The following is a 19,806-nucleotide window of genomic DNA, read 5'->3' as shown; positions in this document are numbered from 1 at the left end:
AACAAAAATGCAACAGAAAAATCAAAGAGGAAAAAAATTTGAGGAAAGCTATGCTTACTGTTAAATTTATGGGAGATACAGGCCTTTTTGGAGAGCAAAATCCTTCACTGAAAGCAGCAGCTTTGCAGAAGAAAAAAAAAAAGGTGAGAGGAGAGGGTGTCACAGTGGCTGCAGATCTTTGCCTGCTAAATCCAATCAGAAATGGTGAAAGAAAACAGTAATTTCTACTGTGACTGAAAAACAAGGAAGGCTGGGAGAGCAGCTGGAAGGAGGCAGAGAAGACCAGAACATTAAAACTAGTAAGTTTAAGTTTACATGGTTCTAAATTTTTGGTGAAAGAGAATAAATTAGATGGAATAGAATGAAATAAAGGGATCCTGAGACAGGAGCTGTGTCACTGCCCGTGAGGGCTGTGCCTCACTTGCTCCCTTAACCCAATAAAGCAGAGCAGTGGACAGCAGACCTTGACCTGCTTGGCTGGCAGAGTTTGGGCACAAGGCAATCCTGGGCAGCCAGAACTTCCTGTTTGATTTATGGGGATGAGGCAAAACTCTGGAGTCCTGTCTGTGACTGAATTGGGAGCCACAAGTTGCTGTCAGGGACTCTGGTCTGCTTCTGCATTGTCTCCTGTTCAACAAGCACTGAGAGATTCCTGCAAGGCAGGAGGTAACAGCAAGTGTAGCTGGAGGGAACAGAGGGCAGAGAGAAGCAGCAGACATGCTCACAGTTAGATAAAACATTTACTCCTCCTGCTGATGGCTACAGTGCTGGTTAAAAGAGAAGTGTGGGGCCATGTCCTGTGAGATATGTGTAGATCTGTTTCATATACACTGGCACTAATTAGTATTGGAATTAGAAACTACAAAATGCAAAACACTCATTACTGCATCTGCATTCAGCTTCTGAGCAAGGGAAGGGAACACAAGAAACCAGAAACCCACCAGAACTCACTTGGGGGCTTGGAAAGCACAGGAGGACACTAAACAACAAATTAAGGTGACACACAGACACTCTACAGCTGAAAGCAGGGAATATTTGATTTGCAGCAAGTCTGCTGATACAACCCTGGATCAACAGTTTGTAATTCAAATGCCAAGTTAATCTATAATGGAAACAATCAGATTGGGAGCCTGTTTTTGGTGCAGTGAAGTGAGCAATATGGTGCTTCCAGTTTCCAAATTCCACATTGTTTGTCATGTAATTTGTGCAGCAAAATCAGCACCTTGAAAGCACAAGAATTCACACAAAGAAATCTTGGCATCGTGTCTGCACAGTTCTTTTACAAAACAGGCCTCTAATTACACAGTTTGTTTTAGCTTATTGACTTTGGCAAGAAACTGTTTCTCTTTTAGTACATTGCTTTAAAATAAAAAGGTTTTTCCAGTTATATATTATTGGCAAGATAGAAGGCAACTTCTGTTAAACTGCCTACAATGTTGGCATATTTTTGGGCTCAAAAATACAAAGGAATTGAAATTCCAAAACAAAATCATTTTGGAATTAAAACTTAAAGCAGAAATCTGAGACTACAGCTTGGATTTCATGGGCAGAGCTTCTGTGTGTGTGTGTTTACTGTGCAGTGTTGCCTCCATGCACAGCAGGTTGGGTTTGAGATGTTTCATTATTAGTAAAACACCTTCCAATGCTTGCAAAATGTATGAAATTGTGCCCAAAAAGCTGCTAACTTTTGGAGTTGAAGTGTTGTGTGTTGCAACCAGAGGTTTTTGCAACCAGTCAATGGCTGTTCTGCAGACGTTTTCAAAAAGGAGCCTCAGAGACTTTTGCACCAATGAACTGAAGCACAGCTGGTGTGGGTTTGCATCCCACACACAGCCCCACTCCCTGCTGATTTCATGAGCTTCGAATGGTCTATCAGAACCACCTCCAAGAGAACCCTGATACAGCAATAAAACAGAAAATGAGAGATGTGGTAAACTGATACTGCCTAAAACTTCATGGTGTTTTCACAAAACACTGGATAAAGTTTTAGAAATCTGTTACTGTTTGCATGACACATTTGTTGGCTTGGATGATGCCACTACTGATTTTTATTTGGAAACCTAAGTCCACGTGTCCATATAACTGTGAGATGATAATATCAATTTTATTTAGTTCATTCACATAAATCTTCAGCAACAAAACCACATTGCAGACTAGAAATAATTTTCAAATAGCAAACAACCGAACACCATCATATCTTGAAAGTATAATTATTTCAAGGTAAAATATTTGTAACACATATAGAGAGCAGCAATAAGGCTTTAACTGTGTGGTTTTCTTGATGAAAGTATCATAAATACTTTGAAGAGCTTCATTTGCATCATTTTCTTCAAGATTTTTTTTGTTCTAGGGAGTTAGATCTATCGACCAGCAGGAAACAGGTTCACCAGCTGACTCAAGTCTGTAATCTTTCTTGTACAACCTGAAATGAAATCAAAAGAAGAGAAATTGTGAGAACACAAAGGGCCCTGATGTGCAGATGGCACCAGGAGTCAGAAGCACCTCAGCACTCCCAGGACCTGCACACTCACAGCACTTACTCCCCATCACAGATGTGTGCTAAAAGCAGTAGAAGGATAGAAATTTTTTCTCATGGTAAACCCAACTGAGGAAACACCCTCCCTGCCCAGGAAAACAATGCAAGCTGCACCCCAGGGTGTAATTATTTCCCCCAGTGAAACAGAAGCCATGAGCCCTGTAGCATCACTTAAACAACAAATGCAGGCTATTGGGGAAAAATTAAAATGGAGGTTACTTACACCAGAGAGGTGTGTTCTTGCAAACACTCCCTCAGTTTCATTTCTTTGATCTCTGGTATTTGCTGATAAAATACATCTCAAGGCACAGTCATCTATCCAGCTCCATCCTGTTCCCCCCCCCCCCCCCCCCAATATCTGTACCTGGTAATTTTGTGCTCAGATCCAGACACTGCTCTCAGGAGTCTTTCCACAGCTCCCTGATCATTGTTGGAGTTACTCCCAAATTGTGCTTTTGAATAAAATTGACCTAAGCAACAGACACAGAAATTATTTAAAAATACAAACCAGTTGAGTGTTGCTGTTTGTTTAAGCCAAATGGCTGCTCTAACACCACGAGAGCAGCTCATCAGTTCAGAAAAAAAACCCCAAAGATCATGTTTGGATGCTCCATTTAGTAAGTTCAGAAAATTCTTCTGTTTCATCTGTTATCCCTAACATTCTCCATAGGAAGGTTCAGCCTTTCTCTGATGGTTTTTCACAATTATTTCTTCCTTGTGGTTTTTGGAATTTGGAGCCTCTCTGTTTGCAAAGTTTCCAAAACAACTTCAACTGAGATCCCACCAGGATTTTTGGAGCCAAGACATTCAGGAGCAGCTGGCTTTCATTCCTAACCATGATTGTTTACAATTATATGTCCATTATTTATAGTCTGTTATTTGGCATCAAATGAATTTTCTGCATCAATCATGTAATTCCACAGCACAGTTGAGGTTAAGCCCAACTATTATTTCTGTCTTATTTTAACATCTTCTAAACCCATAAAGGGCTACTTAGGGTTGTGCCACTGGTGAGTGGAAAAGCATTGTGTTTTATGTTCCCAGAGTGAGACCTCCCCTTTTTGGGATTGCTGGGCAGTAAAAGTTAAATGTTCAAAAAGAATAAATTAAATGCAAAGTTTCTCAAGATCTCCCTGAAACAAGCCCCCAGCTGCACTGTCATTTCAGAGCATTCTTTGCTGCACACACCCCCAGTGATACACACCAAGGGCTCCAGTGACTTGGTCTGAAAAGCGGTCGGTGTTCAAGAAGTAGAGCCCAAGGAAATCATCTGGAAACTTGACCAAGGAAATTTTTACAGTGACTGTGTTAGGCAGTGATGCTGTAATGCTCCTTTCCTTTTCAACTGACACTCTCAACCTGGGAAGTAAATTAGGAAATTATTTCCAAGAATAAAGTGTAGAAAGAATATGTATTTAACTAACTGATATTAATTAATCAAAATAATTTTATTGTTGCCTTTTATCTCTTTGCAATTGCATTTTCCCTGATCTGTTTGTAGTCATTTTTAAGATAGAAAATATTGGGTAGAATATATTTTTTTTCTGTACTGCACAACAGGTCTTGCAAATATGCCAGAGGACAATTTTTTTTGCTGACGAATACACCTTATTGTCCATAACAACAAGAAATGCTTGGATGGGGAAAAAAATTCTCACCATTTTAATGAGAAAAAAGGTAGACTAAAAAAATAATACAATCTTTTTTTATGAACATTATTTTTTTTTCTTGGATATTTCACAAGTTTTTCAGCCCTTGCCTTTCTTCTGACCTATTAATGTTATTGTGATCCCAGGTGGTCCTGCAGAACACAAATGTCACTGTCATTTTGCTCCCTGCAGACAGGATTAACAAAGCCACCACCAAAGTGCTGATGCAAGGGCTCGGGTGCTGGATTGAAGCAGGAGGATCATTCTGCTCAGCAAATTATACTGGGACATAAATCCAGCAAGTTCTTGGCTCTGTTTGGGTTACAAGAATAATTGAAAGCAGTTGTTGTCAGACTAGTTATTGTCTAGAACTGCATGTGGGGGAGCAGTGATGTGTGTCCTGTCTGCTCCAGGCCAGCAGGGGATCCCTGTGGAGACTTATTCCAGCAACATAAAAAGGCTGGGGCAACCAGCTACACTCAGCTCTTCCTTGTGGTACTGAGGGATGCTGCTCTAATTGCTCTAACAAATAAAGTCTGCTTATAAAGTATTCCTTCTCCTGCAGTGGACATTTAGTTACAGACAGCAATTGCAATACTTTATGCCTGCCCATAAAAAATGTCAGCTTCCCAGATGGGAGTTACTGCTAAAACTGAGGAGAAAGAAAACCCCAGCCTGTGGGGAGCCAAGTGCTGCATAAAAGGACAGTAAATGTCAAAGCCATCACTTGGCAGCACTCACTCTGCCCTGGAGGAACACAAAGAGGCTGCTGGTGGCACCAGGCTGCTCTGCATGGCTCCTTGCCTTTGGAACATAAATACATGAACAGCAGGCTGATGGTGCAGTGGTTCTGGTTCTCTTTACAAACACGTGGACAATTAAAATCAAACTTATTTCCTTCTCTAAATTTGAAATGGGGGATTATGAAGACATCCTGCTGCTACTCACAGTGATATATACTTACTGGAGAAGGATATTTGGAAGCACTTACTTCAGGTAAGTGGGAAAGTAGAATGAACAAATGAACAAAGATCTGACACATTTTCAAGTTTAGGAAAAGACAGGAAGATATTTCTTACCCCTGGAGGGTGGAGGAGGCTGACTTTGTCCATGACAACCAATCATTCTTGTTATTGTGGCTTACAAGGATTGCATGAGTGTAGACATGGATTTGCACAGGAGGATTCTCATAGTTAATATCAAACTGCACAAAGTGATTTACTCCATCTCCAAGCTTCCCTGTCACAGTGAGTCCTTTAACACAAAATTTGTCAGGTGATTCTTCTCTTAAGGTACAAGTGATCTTAATAAACTTACTCCAGTTTTGCTACTGAAATGACTCCAGGGTCTCAAATCTAGTTCTTTGGGGCATTTCTGGATTTCAGCTCCACATGCCCCAAGACTGTTTAGAGCCTATTTAACCCCATGCTTCCACCTCCTGCAGAGGTATCTCTGTTCCATAATCAGAGCAGGTTCCTGGTGCCCAGGCCATGGCTCCTCAAGGACAGGACCACAGAAAATCTGCTGTGCATCCAGAGCATGCTCCTTTCTGTTGGCACACAGGGGCCATGAGGTTTAAGGTCTCTGCATCCTCCAAAGTCCCAAGGGCTGAGTAGGACAAAACCCTAAGGACTGAGGAGGATGTGACACCAGCAGGAGGAGGTGACCCTCAGCCAGACCTGTGAGAAGTGCCCCTAGCTGTTGCACCTCTACTAATATTACCTGACAGAAAGGCAGAATTTACCACAGCCTCTCTGGGCAGTGCAAGGCTCTTCTTGAGAGGAGGTTGTTCCCAAAAACACCAACTGTGCTCACAGACCCAGTGGCTCTCCTTGTCTTGGTATTGGGGTAACATGGCTCACTCACCCTGCTCTGGATCTGACACCAGCTGGACAGAGGTTTGTGATCTTTTATCAATATTTAAGCAGATTCTTTCATTTTGTCTGGGTAATTGCAAGAGAAGTTGTGGGTGTTCATAGGCTGAAAAGACAGAAGAAAAATATCAGCAACCAAAAAAATCGAGCCTGTGCCCTGGATAGGCACAGCAAAAATAATGTATAGATTTATACCTCAAACAGCAGCTACAGTTTTTATAGGATAGAATGATTAAAAACAAAGTAATAACTGCTGAAAAGCACACCCAGGCACAGCATCTTGAATGAATGAGACCAACAGATTTTAAATACAGAGTTTACTAAGGACAATGAGCCTTTAACAAGGTTTAGGCTGAAGATTTGTTGTACTGCATTTCTTATATCCTCTAGTCAAACAGGTCTTATACAGGGACATTTTCTGCCTAAGTGGAAAGAACTAGCCAAGGCTTGCAAGAAGAGGTAAAAGATTTTCAGAGTTGATGCAGTCAGAAAAAGTATTTTTGCATGAATAAGTGTTTGCAGTTACATTAATAATTGAAATGGGACTAGGATGTGTGTCACTTACCCAAAGGTTGTGCTTCTATGGCATCTCTGAACCTGGAAACTGAAATAATTGAAATTGGTAAGAAGAGTTTAACAAAACTTTTGTCTCTAAGTCAGCTGATGAACCAGGACAAATGTTGGACAGAAGCCTTTTCAGCAGAGCTCTTCACTGACAGCTGTGGAGAGCTTTGCCTGAGATGAGATGTCCCAATGGGGACAAAAGCACAACATGCTGTGCCTGTTTCAGGAGGGACTGTGCCATGGGCCCACGCTCACCTGGAGCTGTGGGAGGGTTTAGAGCTGTGTTCCCCAGGGTCACTGGGCAGTGTTGAATGCAGCACACCCTGCCCAGCCCCTCTGACCCCACTGAGAGCAGCTACCTGTGGAAAACATCCTCCTGTTGCCGCGAGTTTGGATCTCAGAGCTCCTTCGACCTGAAAGAAAAAGGTTTCCCCAAATTTTGTTGCTTTGGGTTTATGCCTTGCACCTCCCTCCCCACCCTTTGAAACAGGGAATCTGTCCTGCTTGCTGTCCACTGACTTTTCTGGATAGCCCAGGACTGGTGAATTATTTTGCTTTTACATCCATTTCTTTCAGCTTACTAATATATACTTCCCCAGAACTTTCACATTTATTTTCAGGAGGCATATTTTTTTTATTTTTGAAAAGGGAACTTTCAAAAGTTTATAGTTCATTATAAAGTATCTGTGGACTGAAATACACATTTATAAAAACTGAATTGTGCAACATAATCCAAATGCATTTATTAGAATAAGGTTGATATGACCCTACATAGGAAATGAGCTCCATAGAATTATTCTGAATAGAAGAAGAGGAGGACTACTTACTAGCAGATGACCCACTCATCAGTCTATGAGAACCTGGAGAAAGAAAAGAAAGTATCTGTGTTTTACTCATGATTGTATTACATACTTTACAGGAGTAGTTCTGCTACTGAACTCCCCAGCACCACTTTGAAAGAGGCAACCTCCAAAAACGGGGCAGCATTGTGATTCTCTCAATACATTTCTGTGAAAGAACTAGAGCAAAACCAAGTTTCTTCACCTATAAAATAATTATTCTAATAAATGCAGTTTCCAGAGAGGAAAAAAAAAATACCTGAGACATCCTCAGAAGGCATTCTTGGGCGGGAGCTTTTGAAAGGTGCTTCACACATGGTAAGAAGAAGCAGAAAGCATCATTAACACCATTGACTGAAGAACTGCTTTTCCTCAAGAGCATAAATAATTTTGACCTTTGAGAAGTTCTTCATGGAAGATTTTCTCCTTTTGACCCTGCTATTGACCCAAAACCTGCAGAGACTGTGGCAGGCATTGCTTACAATTTACTTCACACATTTTTGCAAATATCAGATACTTTCCTCTATACAACAACCACCATTAACTCTTTTGTTTGTTTTGGTTTAGTAGTTTTTTGATTTTTTTTTTTTTCTTTTTTTTATTAGAGACTGTGAAAATATGCTACTGGAAAAGAAGAAAACATTTACCTCCTACTAGAAGACTCCTGGGCCTCTCATTATCTGTCAAGAGGAAGAGGGACAGATGAGTGTCATTCAGTCAACACTGAATTACTTTACCCATGTGGACCAGCAAACTGGGACAAGGGCTTCAGCTGATGAGATTTTTTGTGTTAAAGGATGAGTATATAGAGCACTTGCAAAACTCTGAGGCCATGCTTTTCCCCCTGCATTCCCCTGCATTCAGAGAAAATGGTGGAATCCCTTTGCATTGTCAGGAGTATAATAGTAACAGCTATTAGACTACCTTTAGTTAATATTTAAAGAAACTATTTTCCATTTCTATTGTAGTGCCTGTTTCAACACTTCACCTTTCAAAAAAATCCTGCAAGCCAATCCCTGAACTCCTGCCTCCAATTTGCCTCATTATATCACTATCAAATAAACCTAAGTGAAAGTCAACAACAGCAAATTGAGAAGAGCAGAGTGTTTCGGGGGGGGCTGTTTTTACCAGCCTCCGTGGGTTTGTTTGCCAGCTCCTCCTTCTGCTGGGGTTTGGTGACCACCATGGAAGTGAGGGGTGTGACAAAGCTGTACTGCAGGGACAGATCCAAGGCTTGGGCCTCCAGGGCCTTCTGGTCCTCTTCTTGAGCTGAAATACTAAAGTCTGTGTTAATGATGAAGCAAAAATATGTAGAGAATATGAACAAATCAGATTCCCTTACATATTGGCTGTATCTCCACAGATATTTATTATTGAAGGGTCAGTAGTCTTATGGGAATAACTCATCTGTTCATGTGTCTGAAATTATGGAAATGCTTAATTCTTTGCAACACTGGAGCCTATGTATGGTTTAAATGCATGAAAGTAATAGGTACATGATCTTTGAAGTATCCATATTGTTCTACTCCCTAGCTATTGCCATTTCCTTATCTACAGACAGTATTTCTGGGTGTGCAAGAACAGCTCAACACATCCATGCAATTGAAATCTATTTCATAGTAATGTCATGAAGGATGCATTACATTATGTGCTCATATATGTACGAAATTGAATGTTGCAGGGCTACCAAAAACTGAAAGGCACTTCATGTTCATCATACAGTAATGTAGTATTCTCCCAGTATATTATGTTTTGGATACTGTCTGGAGATATATTTCTGTTTCTTTGTATTTTCTGCTCATATCATTTGTGAATAGGGAATTTATGTTTTGAGAAGTTTGGAGTTTGTTATGTGAAGCATTAAAATCACTTACGCTTTTTCCAGAAGCTGCTGAATGCTCAAGTAAGCCCACAGTCTCTCTATGAAATTCCCAAAGATGTATCTTTGGTTTTGGAACACCTGCTCCTTCTCTTTGACATTTGCTTCTTCCTTAAGAGTCAAGTTACTCGTGTGCTGAAGTGGGAGAAAACTGACCATCAAAAGAGCAGCTCCAGACTTCATTTATAGTCACATTATTAGACTTAAAAGAATCTCTTTTAGTACAAGTTGTCCTTCAATTTTGTTCTTGCCCATTGGAAAATGCAAATCCAAAGTATCTGAAAAGCATGTACTTCAGATATATATTTCTGGTCTTGAAGCAATGATGAAAAAAAGAGGTAATTAAATTTTATTTCAGCATTTTTGAGATGAATAACTGAGATTTCCTACTTCATTGCAACAATAGAAACCTTAAAGTGCTTAAAAGGCAAAACTTTAGATTTTGTTAAAGAATCAACAAAGTTTAATTAAAATTACTGTTTGCATATTTGTGGATATTCTTCAAGTTTTTCTTTTGTAGCAAATTCAAGAGAGGGTAATTTAGCAAATTATCTAAGAGTTCAAACAATGGGAAAACAGCTGAATGCCAAAACGTAAAGAACATATACTGAACACAAAACATTTCTTGAAGCCTCCTATTGTGCCACAAAAGACAGAAGGGAGAGATATTTTTCACAATTAGTAAACTAAACACTTACTGACTGAGCTTTAATCTCCACTGGCAAAATATCCAGCTCATTACTTATTTTTCCAGATACTATAATTTCAGATCCCTCAAAAAACACCTTGAAATTGTTCTTGGTTAATCCTTCAATGGAATTTTCTGGATACTGCATTTCAATTTGCATTAATATTGGGGTAGCCACTTCTTGATAAAAGCCCTAAAGAAAAGCAGTGAGACAGAGAACACACACAAATGACAGCAAATTATGCAAAGCAATATGTTGAATGTCTGAAGCCCCCTTAAAAAGCTTTTTCTTCAGTAGTGCAAGACTACCACAAACTCAGAAACTGTCCACTTCCCCTGGAGAATTTCTCTTTTTACAGTAAATTTTACAGTGTCATTTTCCCAGTTTGGATGCAGCTGATTTGAAGGCTCTGAGTCGTGGATATGTGGAGGGTACAAACCCTCAGATACCCCAAAATTGCCTTCCACCCTCCACTAAAGTAACAGGTAGACTCAACCCCAACATTTCATCCAGGAAGATCTGTGATTTTTCTGCTAGGACTAGACATAAGCTGTAGCTGATGGGTGATTTTCCTGGCACATTCCTTACTCCTGACCTGGAGCTGCAGGGCTGCATCCGCATTTTCATAGATACGCCGTGCTATTCCCCCATTGCTCAGGGCCATTTTCTCCAAGAATTTGTAACTGACATCAAACCCAAAGCCAAGGCAGAAAAGAGCATATTTCCCGTTGATTGCTTTCTGAACGTTTTCTTGAATTACTTCCACATTTCTCTCTCCTGTAAATGAAACAAAAATACCGTTGTAGGTTTGGGTCTTTTCAAGTGCAAAAAGACTGCACCAAGTTAATGGAAAATTCTGCCTGAAGTTTTAAAAAATAACTCAGAATAAAATACTAAAAAGATAGGGGATAGAATGCTGGTAATTAAATTAGAAATGAAAGCACGACTCTGCATATGGAGTGGCAGAACGTGATTCTTCTCTAATGACTTTTACCAGGCACTATTGATGTTGTCATGGCTAAGTGCAAAATATTTTATAGGATTACAGGGCCAGAGGAGGATTTTAGTGCAGAAGGGGCACACACTACAAGTTAACAACACGAGGGATGGAAACACTTCATCAAGCATTCAAAAGACAAGTACCATCCATAAAAATTATGTGTGTCAATTCAGAGAAGAATGGATTGGTTAATGGTGCAATTCCAACAAACTGCCAATGAACTCAGCCGTGCTTCTCTCCCAGCTCCTTTGTGTGGCAGAGGGAAAAGCTTTTCACACCATCATCTGACCTCATTTAAAGAGCTGCTGATGGCCATGTGTGGAGAGTCCATCAGCATTTCCAGGCAGGAACTGTCACTGCCTGTAGCAACATCATGGGAGCAGCTGAGATTTTTCCCTTTCAGCTGCTTTGCTAAGGAAGGCAATGCATGCAATTATGCCTGACACTAATTTCTAACTGCTGGATGTGGGGAGCACTGGAGACTCACTGTGGTGTGCTGGGAAGGCAGCACTCTGAGCTGAATTTTATTAAAGAACCCAAACAAAATCAACAACCCCCCAAAGCAGAATGGCTCACAATCTAAAAGGGAGACTGATCTTATTAAGGGCTTACAGTCAAATTAATATTGCTGGTCTTGGAGTGATGCTGGTGCCAAACAAGACTGAGACAAAACCCTGTTCAAGACAAGGGAGTTTGTGCCATTGCACTGGGAGTTGTTGCTTATTTCACCTGATATTTCAGTCTCAGTCCTTTGGTTTGTGCTGTCACAGCTGATCACTAATTAAGACATAGCAAAGAATACAGAACAAGAAGCACATTGTAAATATCTCAAGTTTGAGGTACAGAGGGTGAAGAAGCTCTCTCTCAAATAGGACTGTACACAGTATCTGCAAAATGTCCATGTTTTGTCTCTAGGTATTTTACTTTTCTGTTTCACTTGTTCCTGGAATATCTCCAATTTCCTTGACTTTATAAACTTGGGGAGCCAACAGTATGCAGCAAAACAATTCCCAGCTAAAGGATGTCACAGGCTGTGCCATCATTCTCTACAGCCCTCAACAAAGCCCTCTCATAACTCACCTCTCCAGATCCAGCAGTAGCTCAGCCTGCATTTTCCAAAGCTCTTCTAAAACACAGGCTAGGTCTACCAATACTGGGATGCAAAAGTAAAAAAAAACCCAGGGGAGGGAGGACTGAGCATAGCATTGACTCACCAGAAGTGGGCTGGCCATCTGTCAGCAAAATAATCATGGAGATGCTGTTCTCCAGCAGCCCCTCAGCTTTGTCCAGCATGCCCACAGCAGCCAGCAGGGCACCACTGATGTCTGTGCCTGCAATGGGAGAGCAGGCATCGCTCACCTGAACAGGAGAATCATCTGCAGGGACTGCTGCCCTCCATCTGCACAGACCCTGCACACTTGTTTAAAGTTTTCTGCGGGAAGTAATCCTTCCAAGAGAGGAGGATTTAGAGACTTAGCCTACTGGACTTAATTACTGAGTGCTATATTGCAGTGACAGTGCCAGAGTACTCTTCTGGGAGCATTTTCCACACATATGTCATGGGAAATACAAACATGTCTAGAGCCATTAAAAAGTGCTTAAGTAAACACACTGTCATCTGTTAACCTATATTTAAGAAAAGTTTCCCTGCCTTATATGAGAAGTCAGAGAAAAGAGCTGAGCATGGTGGGTTTATGGTGTTAGTGCCTGGGGTAGGAAACTTCTGTTAATATTGACAGTGTAACATTAAAGGGAGACAGAGCCTTGAGATGTGCTTCAAACAAAATAATAGCACCAAGCACACTGACTGATGCAGCACCTGAAATGCCATGTCTGTTTTACCTGCTTTATTTCTGTGGCATGGCTTACAAAGGAGTATAACTTTGGATGTGTTTCCTTTTTGTTTGTTTGTTTGTTTGTTTGTTTTACAAGGGGACACTTGATATAAAAAGAAAAAAAAAGTCAGCAAATTACTGTCAAATGTTGAATGAATTGCCATTTTTCCATAGAAAAATGTGCTACCAAGGAATCTTCTAATTGTCTCCGTGATAAAAATTGGAAACTTTGTGGCTTGTATGGTTCATAGATGTGCTGTAAGCATCTCTTATACATTATATAACTATATCTATCTCATAATGTAATCACCAGTCTTACAGGCTTTCTTTCCCACTCATCATCACATTTAAGTCTTAGAAACTGACTTGTTTTGTAAGCACTGGTAGTAGCTCTGGAGCACTATATAACTAAGCAAAAATAATTATTTTCTAAGCTATTCATTCCACTGGGTGCATATTTGTGGCTACATGCAGGTGTACCTCCCCTGGCATTGAGAGTCTGCACCAAGGCTGCAGCACTGGCCAGGTTCTCCTCAGTGGCTGGCAGCAAAGAGCTCTTCCACTCTGCCACTTTGTTGTTGAAGGTGATAAAGCTGAAATGATCTTCTGGGCGGAGATCCTGCAAAATCTTCAGCAGAGCATCCCTTGTCTGTTACAAGGAGAAACCATAATTTTGATTATTTCCACTTCTTTGCCAGAGCTGGGATTGAAATTGCAGTGTAATAAGGGGTTCTCTACAGCTCTGTTCCAGATGCAGCCAATGCCTTTATTAAATCCTAATGCTATGTTTTAGGTTGAGACCATCAGGCAATTCACTTAACTTAGAAACACAAAACCCAACCTGTGAGGGCTGTAGGGGGCTTGTCTGCTCTCAAGCAGAGCTACATACACAGTCATCAATAAACATAAAACAGGTAACAGATACATTAACTCTCTAAGCTTCATGAAAGAAAAACATAAACACAAAAAAGTTCTGCAAAGATGCAGAAAGCTCTCTCTGCCTCGGTGTTTAGTACCCATGAAAATAGCTGTGTCAGACAAGAGTTACTCTAATAACTTCAATCTGTGCATATGTGTTTTCAAGCATTCCTATAAATCTGAATTGTTTGCTGGGTGTGTTTCAAATGAGACATTCCCAGTAGCTTCCTCAGAAGGCTGGGGGTGTGTAACTGCTGCTACCAGAGCTCATGCTTTGAGGGAAGTTACCTGTTGAATTTTTCTGCCTGTCATGGAGCCACTTCGGTCTATAACAAAGATGACGTTTTTGGGAAACACTGGCATTTCTTGGGGTGCAAAATAATGGACAAAATACCCATTGACAATCTGAAATACAGAATGTGAAATCATCTATAAAAATACATCTAAAGAAATAAAGAACGAATCTTAACATTCTGGCATAGCAAGAAGTGGAGAGCATATTCAGCATTCTGCTCCTCTCGATAAGCCCAAATCAAAGAGCTTAAATTAAAGAAAGTAAAATCTATTTCCTAGCTGGAAGCAAGGCTGTATGTAGAGAGAAAATTACCAGAGAGCAGCATGCATGCATACATATGTATGAGACACCTCAATGCCATATGTATGATATATGCATATTATCACTGTGTATCACATAACCTTTTTATCATTACCTATGAGTACATCTCTGCTGAATGTGGCTGTGAGTATACACTGCACACCAGTGTATACTCCATCAGTGAAATGATATGGAAAATACTCTATTTTATTCCCTAGAATATGCATTGGTTCATAAATATTTGTTAAGTTCCTGCTGTATTTAGTTATGCCTCAGTTATCACAGAGACCAAGCATCATTTTAAGTTATATAAATCACATTCCTCTAAACGTCATTTACAAGAAGCCACAAATATTATTTTGGAGAAGCCAAAATAATAGTAAAAAAAAAAAAGAGTGTAAAGATACATCTATGAAATACCAACGTAGATTTGGTATTTGAATAAAATTGGAAAGATTGATTTTTTTTTCCTGAGTGATCTGTTTTTGCAATACACCTGGTGTCTCTGGGGATTTACCGAGTATCACCCTCAGTTCTTGCCGACCCTGGATTAATGGGAAGAGTTTTTCCTGTGTTTCTTGGTATTTCAAAGCAAATGTTGCTGTTTTGCTGATTGTATTTCACATTCAGACTTATCTGTGATCTGGAAGCATTTTCATTTCCTTTTTTGTTTACCTGTATATCACCTGCAGTGGCTTCTCTCTTAACATCATAACGCACAACAAAATCACCATTGAGAAGCGTCTCACCAAGCATAGAATCTTTCTTCTGTTGATCTAGAGTTGGCTTAAATGAAATACGAGCCTGCAAAGCAATCAGAGGGAAATATTTAGAGCAGTATAACTTAGAGCTGCTGCTGGCAGTAACCTCTGGCAGCTGCTGCCTCACCTTGGTTTCGTTCAGCACTTTGGTGAGTGCCTCAGTTAACTCGTTTGTCATGAACGTGCTGTCTGTCTCCAGGAACTGAATGCCCTGGGGCTCGAAGATGTGCACATCGATCTGCCAGCAGAGAAATCAGCATCAGTGTCTCAGAGGGAACACGGCTGTGCTAAAAGCCACTGCTCCCTGCCCAGCTCACCTGGAAGTGCTTAACCAGCTGCTTGGGCCGGACCTTGAGGAGCAGCTCGTACTTCCCCAGCTGCCGCTTCAGCAGCTCCTCGTAGGTCAGCTCAAAAGTGACTTTGCTGGCAGCTGCGATGCTGACAGACACGTGGAACTGCTCCAGCTTTCTGTCTGTAATTCTGGGGGGGGAAGAACAGGGGTTTATCTCCTGCAGGGAAGGTTGGTGGCCAAGAGTTTGTGAAGTGTGCGAAGTAAAGGCCAAGCAGCCACATGGGATTAAAAAGAAGAGTTGCAGTAAATATTGTTCATCATAGAAAGGATTTTTTACATTGCAGGTGCTATTATGTACACCACATACATTACATTAATGTGTCATGGCTGCAAGCTGAGAAATGGAGCAGAAACCCTTGGATGCCTCAGACTAAATACCTGTGAAGCACAGATTAAATGCACCCTGAAACTGTGATATCTGTTCAAGGCCATGGTCCTTTGTGCTTGCAAGGACACACTCAGCACTGAGCATCTTCCCAGCATGGCAAGGTGCTCTCCAATGATGGGAAACCAGGCTGGATGGAGCTCTGAGCAACCTGAAAGGTGTCCCTGCCCATGGCAGGGGTCTTGGAACTAGATGATCTTCAATGACCCTTGACCCTGAGATCAGCTCAACTGGTCAGAGCATGGTGCTAGTAACATCATGGTGGTTGTTGGTTCATTCCCTCTGTGGGCCATTCACTTAAGAGTTAGACTTGATGATCCCTGTGGATCCCTTTCAAGGACATTCCATGATCTGTGCTACAGTGATTCTATGACAAGTCCCAAGGCACTGCTAAACAGGGATGCATCCTACTGGAGCCCATTGCAGGACCACCTATAAATCATATATATATATAATACTAATATTTTTTTAAAAAAATATGCATATATATACAAAGACACACTGTCCCTCTCACCAAGAACCCAGGACTGATTTTCACATTTGTCCCCACTGAGATGTGGCTGTCTCCAGGGTTTAATCTGCCCCCAGCCAAACAGGAAGCCAAGGAGGGCTGTTGGAGCAGCCTTACTCAGAATAGGAACGTACTTGACTAGGCCAGCGCTCTGTCCTTGTGAGACTGCTGTGTCATACTCATTCTGAGCAGCAGCTTTCTCCTTTATTTTTCCTGGGTATACTTCACCATCAATGGACCTGTTTGGTTTCCATAAAAATTAGTTAGTATTAGAAAGAGTGCAGTGGGGAAAGGAACTCAACAGATTTTTGTGGCTCTCTGGGCATGAGCAAGGGACAGTGTTTCCTCCCAAATCCCTCCCCACCCAGGAGGATGCAAGGAGCCACCACCGCAATACAACCCTTGTCCTTGCAGAGTCTTGAGGAGGCTGGAGCAGGAGAAACACCACCACTGAGCACATCTGTCACCCACCCTGTGCAGCAAGCAGCCTGGCCCTGGGCATCTCTTTTCTATTTGGCTGCCTAGTACTTAGCCCCACAGAGCATTTTTGCAGAAGACCCTCTTTGTGCTCTTTGCCCAGCAACTCCTGAGCAGAAAGATGAACCCCCTCAGAGCTGCTTCCTTCACTCTGCAGGTAAGGACTGGTCCTACATGGAGAAGTTGGTGATGAAGGCTGTCTTAGGTAACTCCACTTCAAAGGTGGCCTCTCGGGACTCATTGGCTCGGTTGATAATTCTGCTGGTGATGACAGTGTGAGCGAATCGTGATGTGACCTTGCAGTCCACGTGGAGGCTGTAGATTTCAATAGCAGGCTGGGAAAAAAATGAACAGACTAAGACAGAAACACCCAGGTTTTGCTCCCAAGCTGTCCTCACCTAGATGATGCTGTTGGAAAAGTTTGATGAAGGAATGGACTGTTAAAGCCTGGCTGGAACTGGGGAAGAGATTGTTCTGAAGCAGTCTGCTTATTTCCATCTCTGCAGCCACAAGCACTATCTAAAACCTGCAGCCACATCTCAATTTTGCTGCTCCACAGAAGCTCCTGTTGGACCTTTTTCTCTTCTTGGAGTACAGTGAAGCTTCTGCTGCTGCATCACCCGTCATTGCCCAAGATTTACCTCAGGAAGATCAGAAGCCTCTTTAAACCTGACCCAGGGAAGGTCCCTGTTTATTGTGTGACTGTTTATTTACTCTCCCAGCTGTTGACTTTGCTGCCTGTTTTCCAGCTTTGGTACCTTGTTCTACAGGATGTTTAGCAGGTTCCAAACCCCGCATGGGCCTCCCAACCCCTCATTGGTTGCACAAGCAGAGATGCCCTTTGAGCACTCATGTTTCTCCTGGTCTGGTTCTTCCAGGGTCCCTGATGCCCAAAGGAGATGGGCACCATTCTGGAGCTGCCTGGAACACCCCAGAGGGTGGCTGGACTAAGACCTGCCTGGAGCACCTGCCTACATGACACCTGCTTTGGCATTTGGGATGTCTCTCAGAAGGTCCTACACATGTTTCAGCAGTGGCACTAGAGAAAGGCTGATCTGGGCATCACCAGCCTCACAACATTCCAATAACTCATTAAGATAAAAAAGTTCAGCAGCAGAGCATATCATTTGACTTCTGATTTTACTTTTCCAGCCTCCAAGTCTTTTGAATGGCTAATTGATCTTTAGGTATTTTGATAATTAATCTCCTGTATTTTGCTTGCCAGTTAATAGCATCTAGTGGCCTCTTCTTCATTAGGACACTGGCTGAAATGGAAAAGTTTGCTGCCCTGCCATACTCAAACCTGCCCATGGCACACTCAAAGCAAGGTTTTGCCATAATGAACACCAAGTCCCAAGCTGTGGCTCACTGGGGCAGTGCAGGCACATGGTGGCCATTGCTGCCCACTGAGGATCCTTCCAACACAGGAGGAACTTGTCCTGTGAGAAATTTACCGGGTGCAGAATCTCCTCTGCTGCCAAGAGCCCAAGGGATGCTGCAGGGAGGAGGACCTGCATCTCCTGCACTCACCCAGCCCCAGCAGCATCTTAGGCTGTGGCCAGCACAACCCAGGGGATGCAGCATGGGGAGGAGCTTTGCTGTGCCCCCAGTGAAAGAAGCAGAGAGGAGCAGCCCCAGGCATGGACCCAAAGGCAGAGGCACTGTGGGCCCTACACCCCACCCATGGCTTCCTGTCCCTAAAGCAGCCACAAGGCCTGGCCCTGCTCCCCAACTGTTCTACTTCACACTTTTCTGAATAGGCACAATGGACAAAGAAACCTTCTGACTTAAAGCTTCTTCTTCCTCTCTAATATTGATGTTTTTCAATGCCACCAGTCACCACTGTGATGGTACAAAACAGAGTTTTCTCCTCCAGACAGTGCAAATAACTTTCTACTTTCCTCTTTTCCATTCCATATTTATTATTACACACTCATCAGAAATCTCCTGGCACTTCATAGTGCTTGCTTGGTCCTGTGTCAAGATCCAAACCTCATCTGGTGACCAAGGCAGAGCTACTGATCTGTCAAATTTGAGATCTTACATCCTGAAGGAAGAGCATGACCAAACACATGTACGAATGCTTCCTAATATATTTATACTATAACAGCCCAAACAAACAACCAAAAAGACCTTCAAAAGAGCCAAAGTTCTAAAATCTCAGCACAATCCACCCAAGGTTCCCCAGGCAATAGCTACCAGAGGAGTTACCTGTGCTGCCTGGCCAGTTATCACAATACCACCACACCACCAAATGAGATAATGATAACAAAAATGGACCAAATACCTTCTGATCAATGGTTTCTGCTAACACTATGAGTGAGGAAAAGACCATCAATGCAAGCAATGTTCTCTGCTCCATTTTGGAAAAAAGAAATTTTCAAATGAAATCTCTGTTTATCTTAATCAGTTAATGAGTAACTTGTACTTGGGGATATCATGTAGACTTTGAAGAGACACGGAAATTTAATATTTACCCATTAAACATAGGTAAAACTCGGACTTGGCTAATGCTTATTTTTCAAACAGATCTTTGCCCTTAAACATTAGAATTTTAATATTTCATAACACATAAAATTAAGAAATCTCTATATTGCTTTTTTAAAAATTAGATTTCACTGTGTCACATGAAATCCCTTGGGCAGACAACTTGGTCTGTGCAACAAGCTGCAGGAATCTCTACCATATTCCACAGTTATAATTTGAAATGGCACATCCTTAACATTATCACAAGCACTTCAGAGATTTGGAGATTGCCAGGACTGGCAACATTCACATGAGATATTACAGCTGATGGCTTTCTCAACCTTTGTGCCTCCCTGCCAACAGGCCATGACCTTTAGAAGGCAATGCCAGACATTGTGATAAATTAACACAAAGATCCTGTGGAAATATAAGCATCTGTGTTTTCTCCATGCCTGTTTTACAAAGTGTCCATGTGG

The 19,806-nt window shown here is 41.7% G+C and overlaps 1 protein-coding gene across 1 annotated transcript; it reads right to left on the bottom strand.

The window, feature by feature from the left end:
• Positions 1-2,098: 2,098 nt before the first annotated feature.
• LOC306807539 (inter-alpha-trypsin inhibitor heavy chain H4-like) lies at positions 2,099-19,285 on the bottom strand. Its single transcript, XM_079317193.1, has 23 exons — positions 19,152-19,285; positions 17,039-17,199; positions 16,522-16,626; positions 15,457-15,619; positions 15,267-15,377; positions 15,054-15,182; positions 14,072-14,188; positions 13,346-13,514; positions 12,245-12,361; positions 10,626-10,807; positions 10,040-10,222; positions 9,337-9,476; positions 8,546-8,739; positions 8,110-8,178; positions 7,722-7,769; positions 7,451-7,483; positions 6,983-7,036; positions 6,625-6,663; positions 6,052-6,165; positions 5,265-5,439; positions 3,741-3,895; positions 2,901-3,006; positions 2,099-2,422 (listed from the first exon to the last, which is right to left on the bottom strand). Exons 1-23 carry the CDS (start codon positions 19,224-19,226, stop codon positions 2,347-2,349), a joined length of 2,715 nt encoding a protein of 904 aa, XP_079173319.1. The 5' UTR covers positions 19,227-19,285; the 3' UTR covers positions 2,099-2,346.
• Positions 19,286-19,806: the final 521 nt, after the last annotated feature.

This window comes from Erithacus rubecula, assembly GCF_903797595.1.
Source record: "Erithacus rubecula genome assembly, chromosome: 13".
NCBI lineage: Eukaryota > Metazoa > Chordata > Aves > Passeriformes > Muscicapidae > Erithacus > Erithacus rubecula.
Note: the sequence above shows the minus strand (reverse complement) of the source record. Positions and strands in the feature narration are given on the sequence as shown.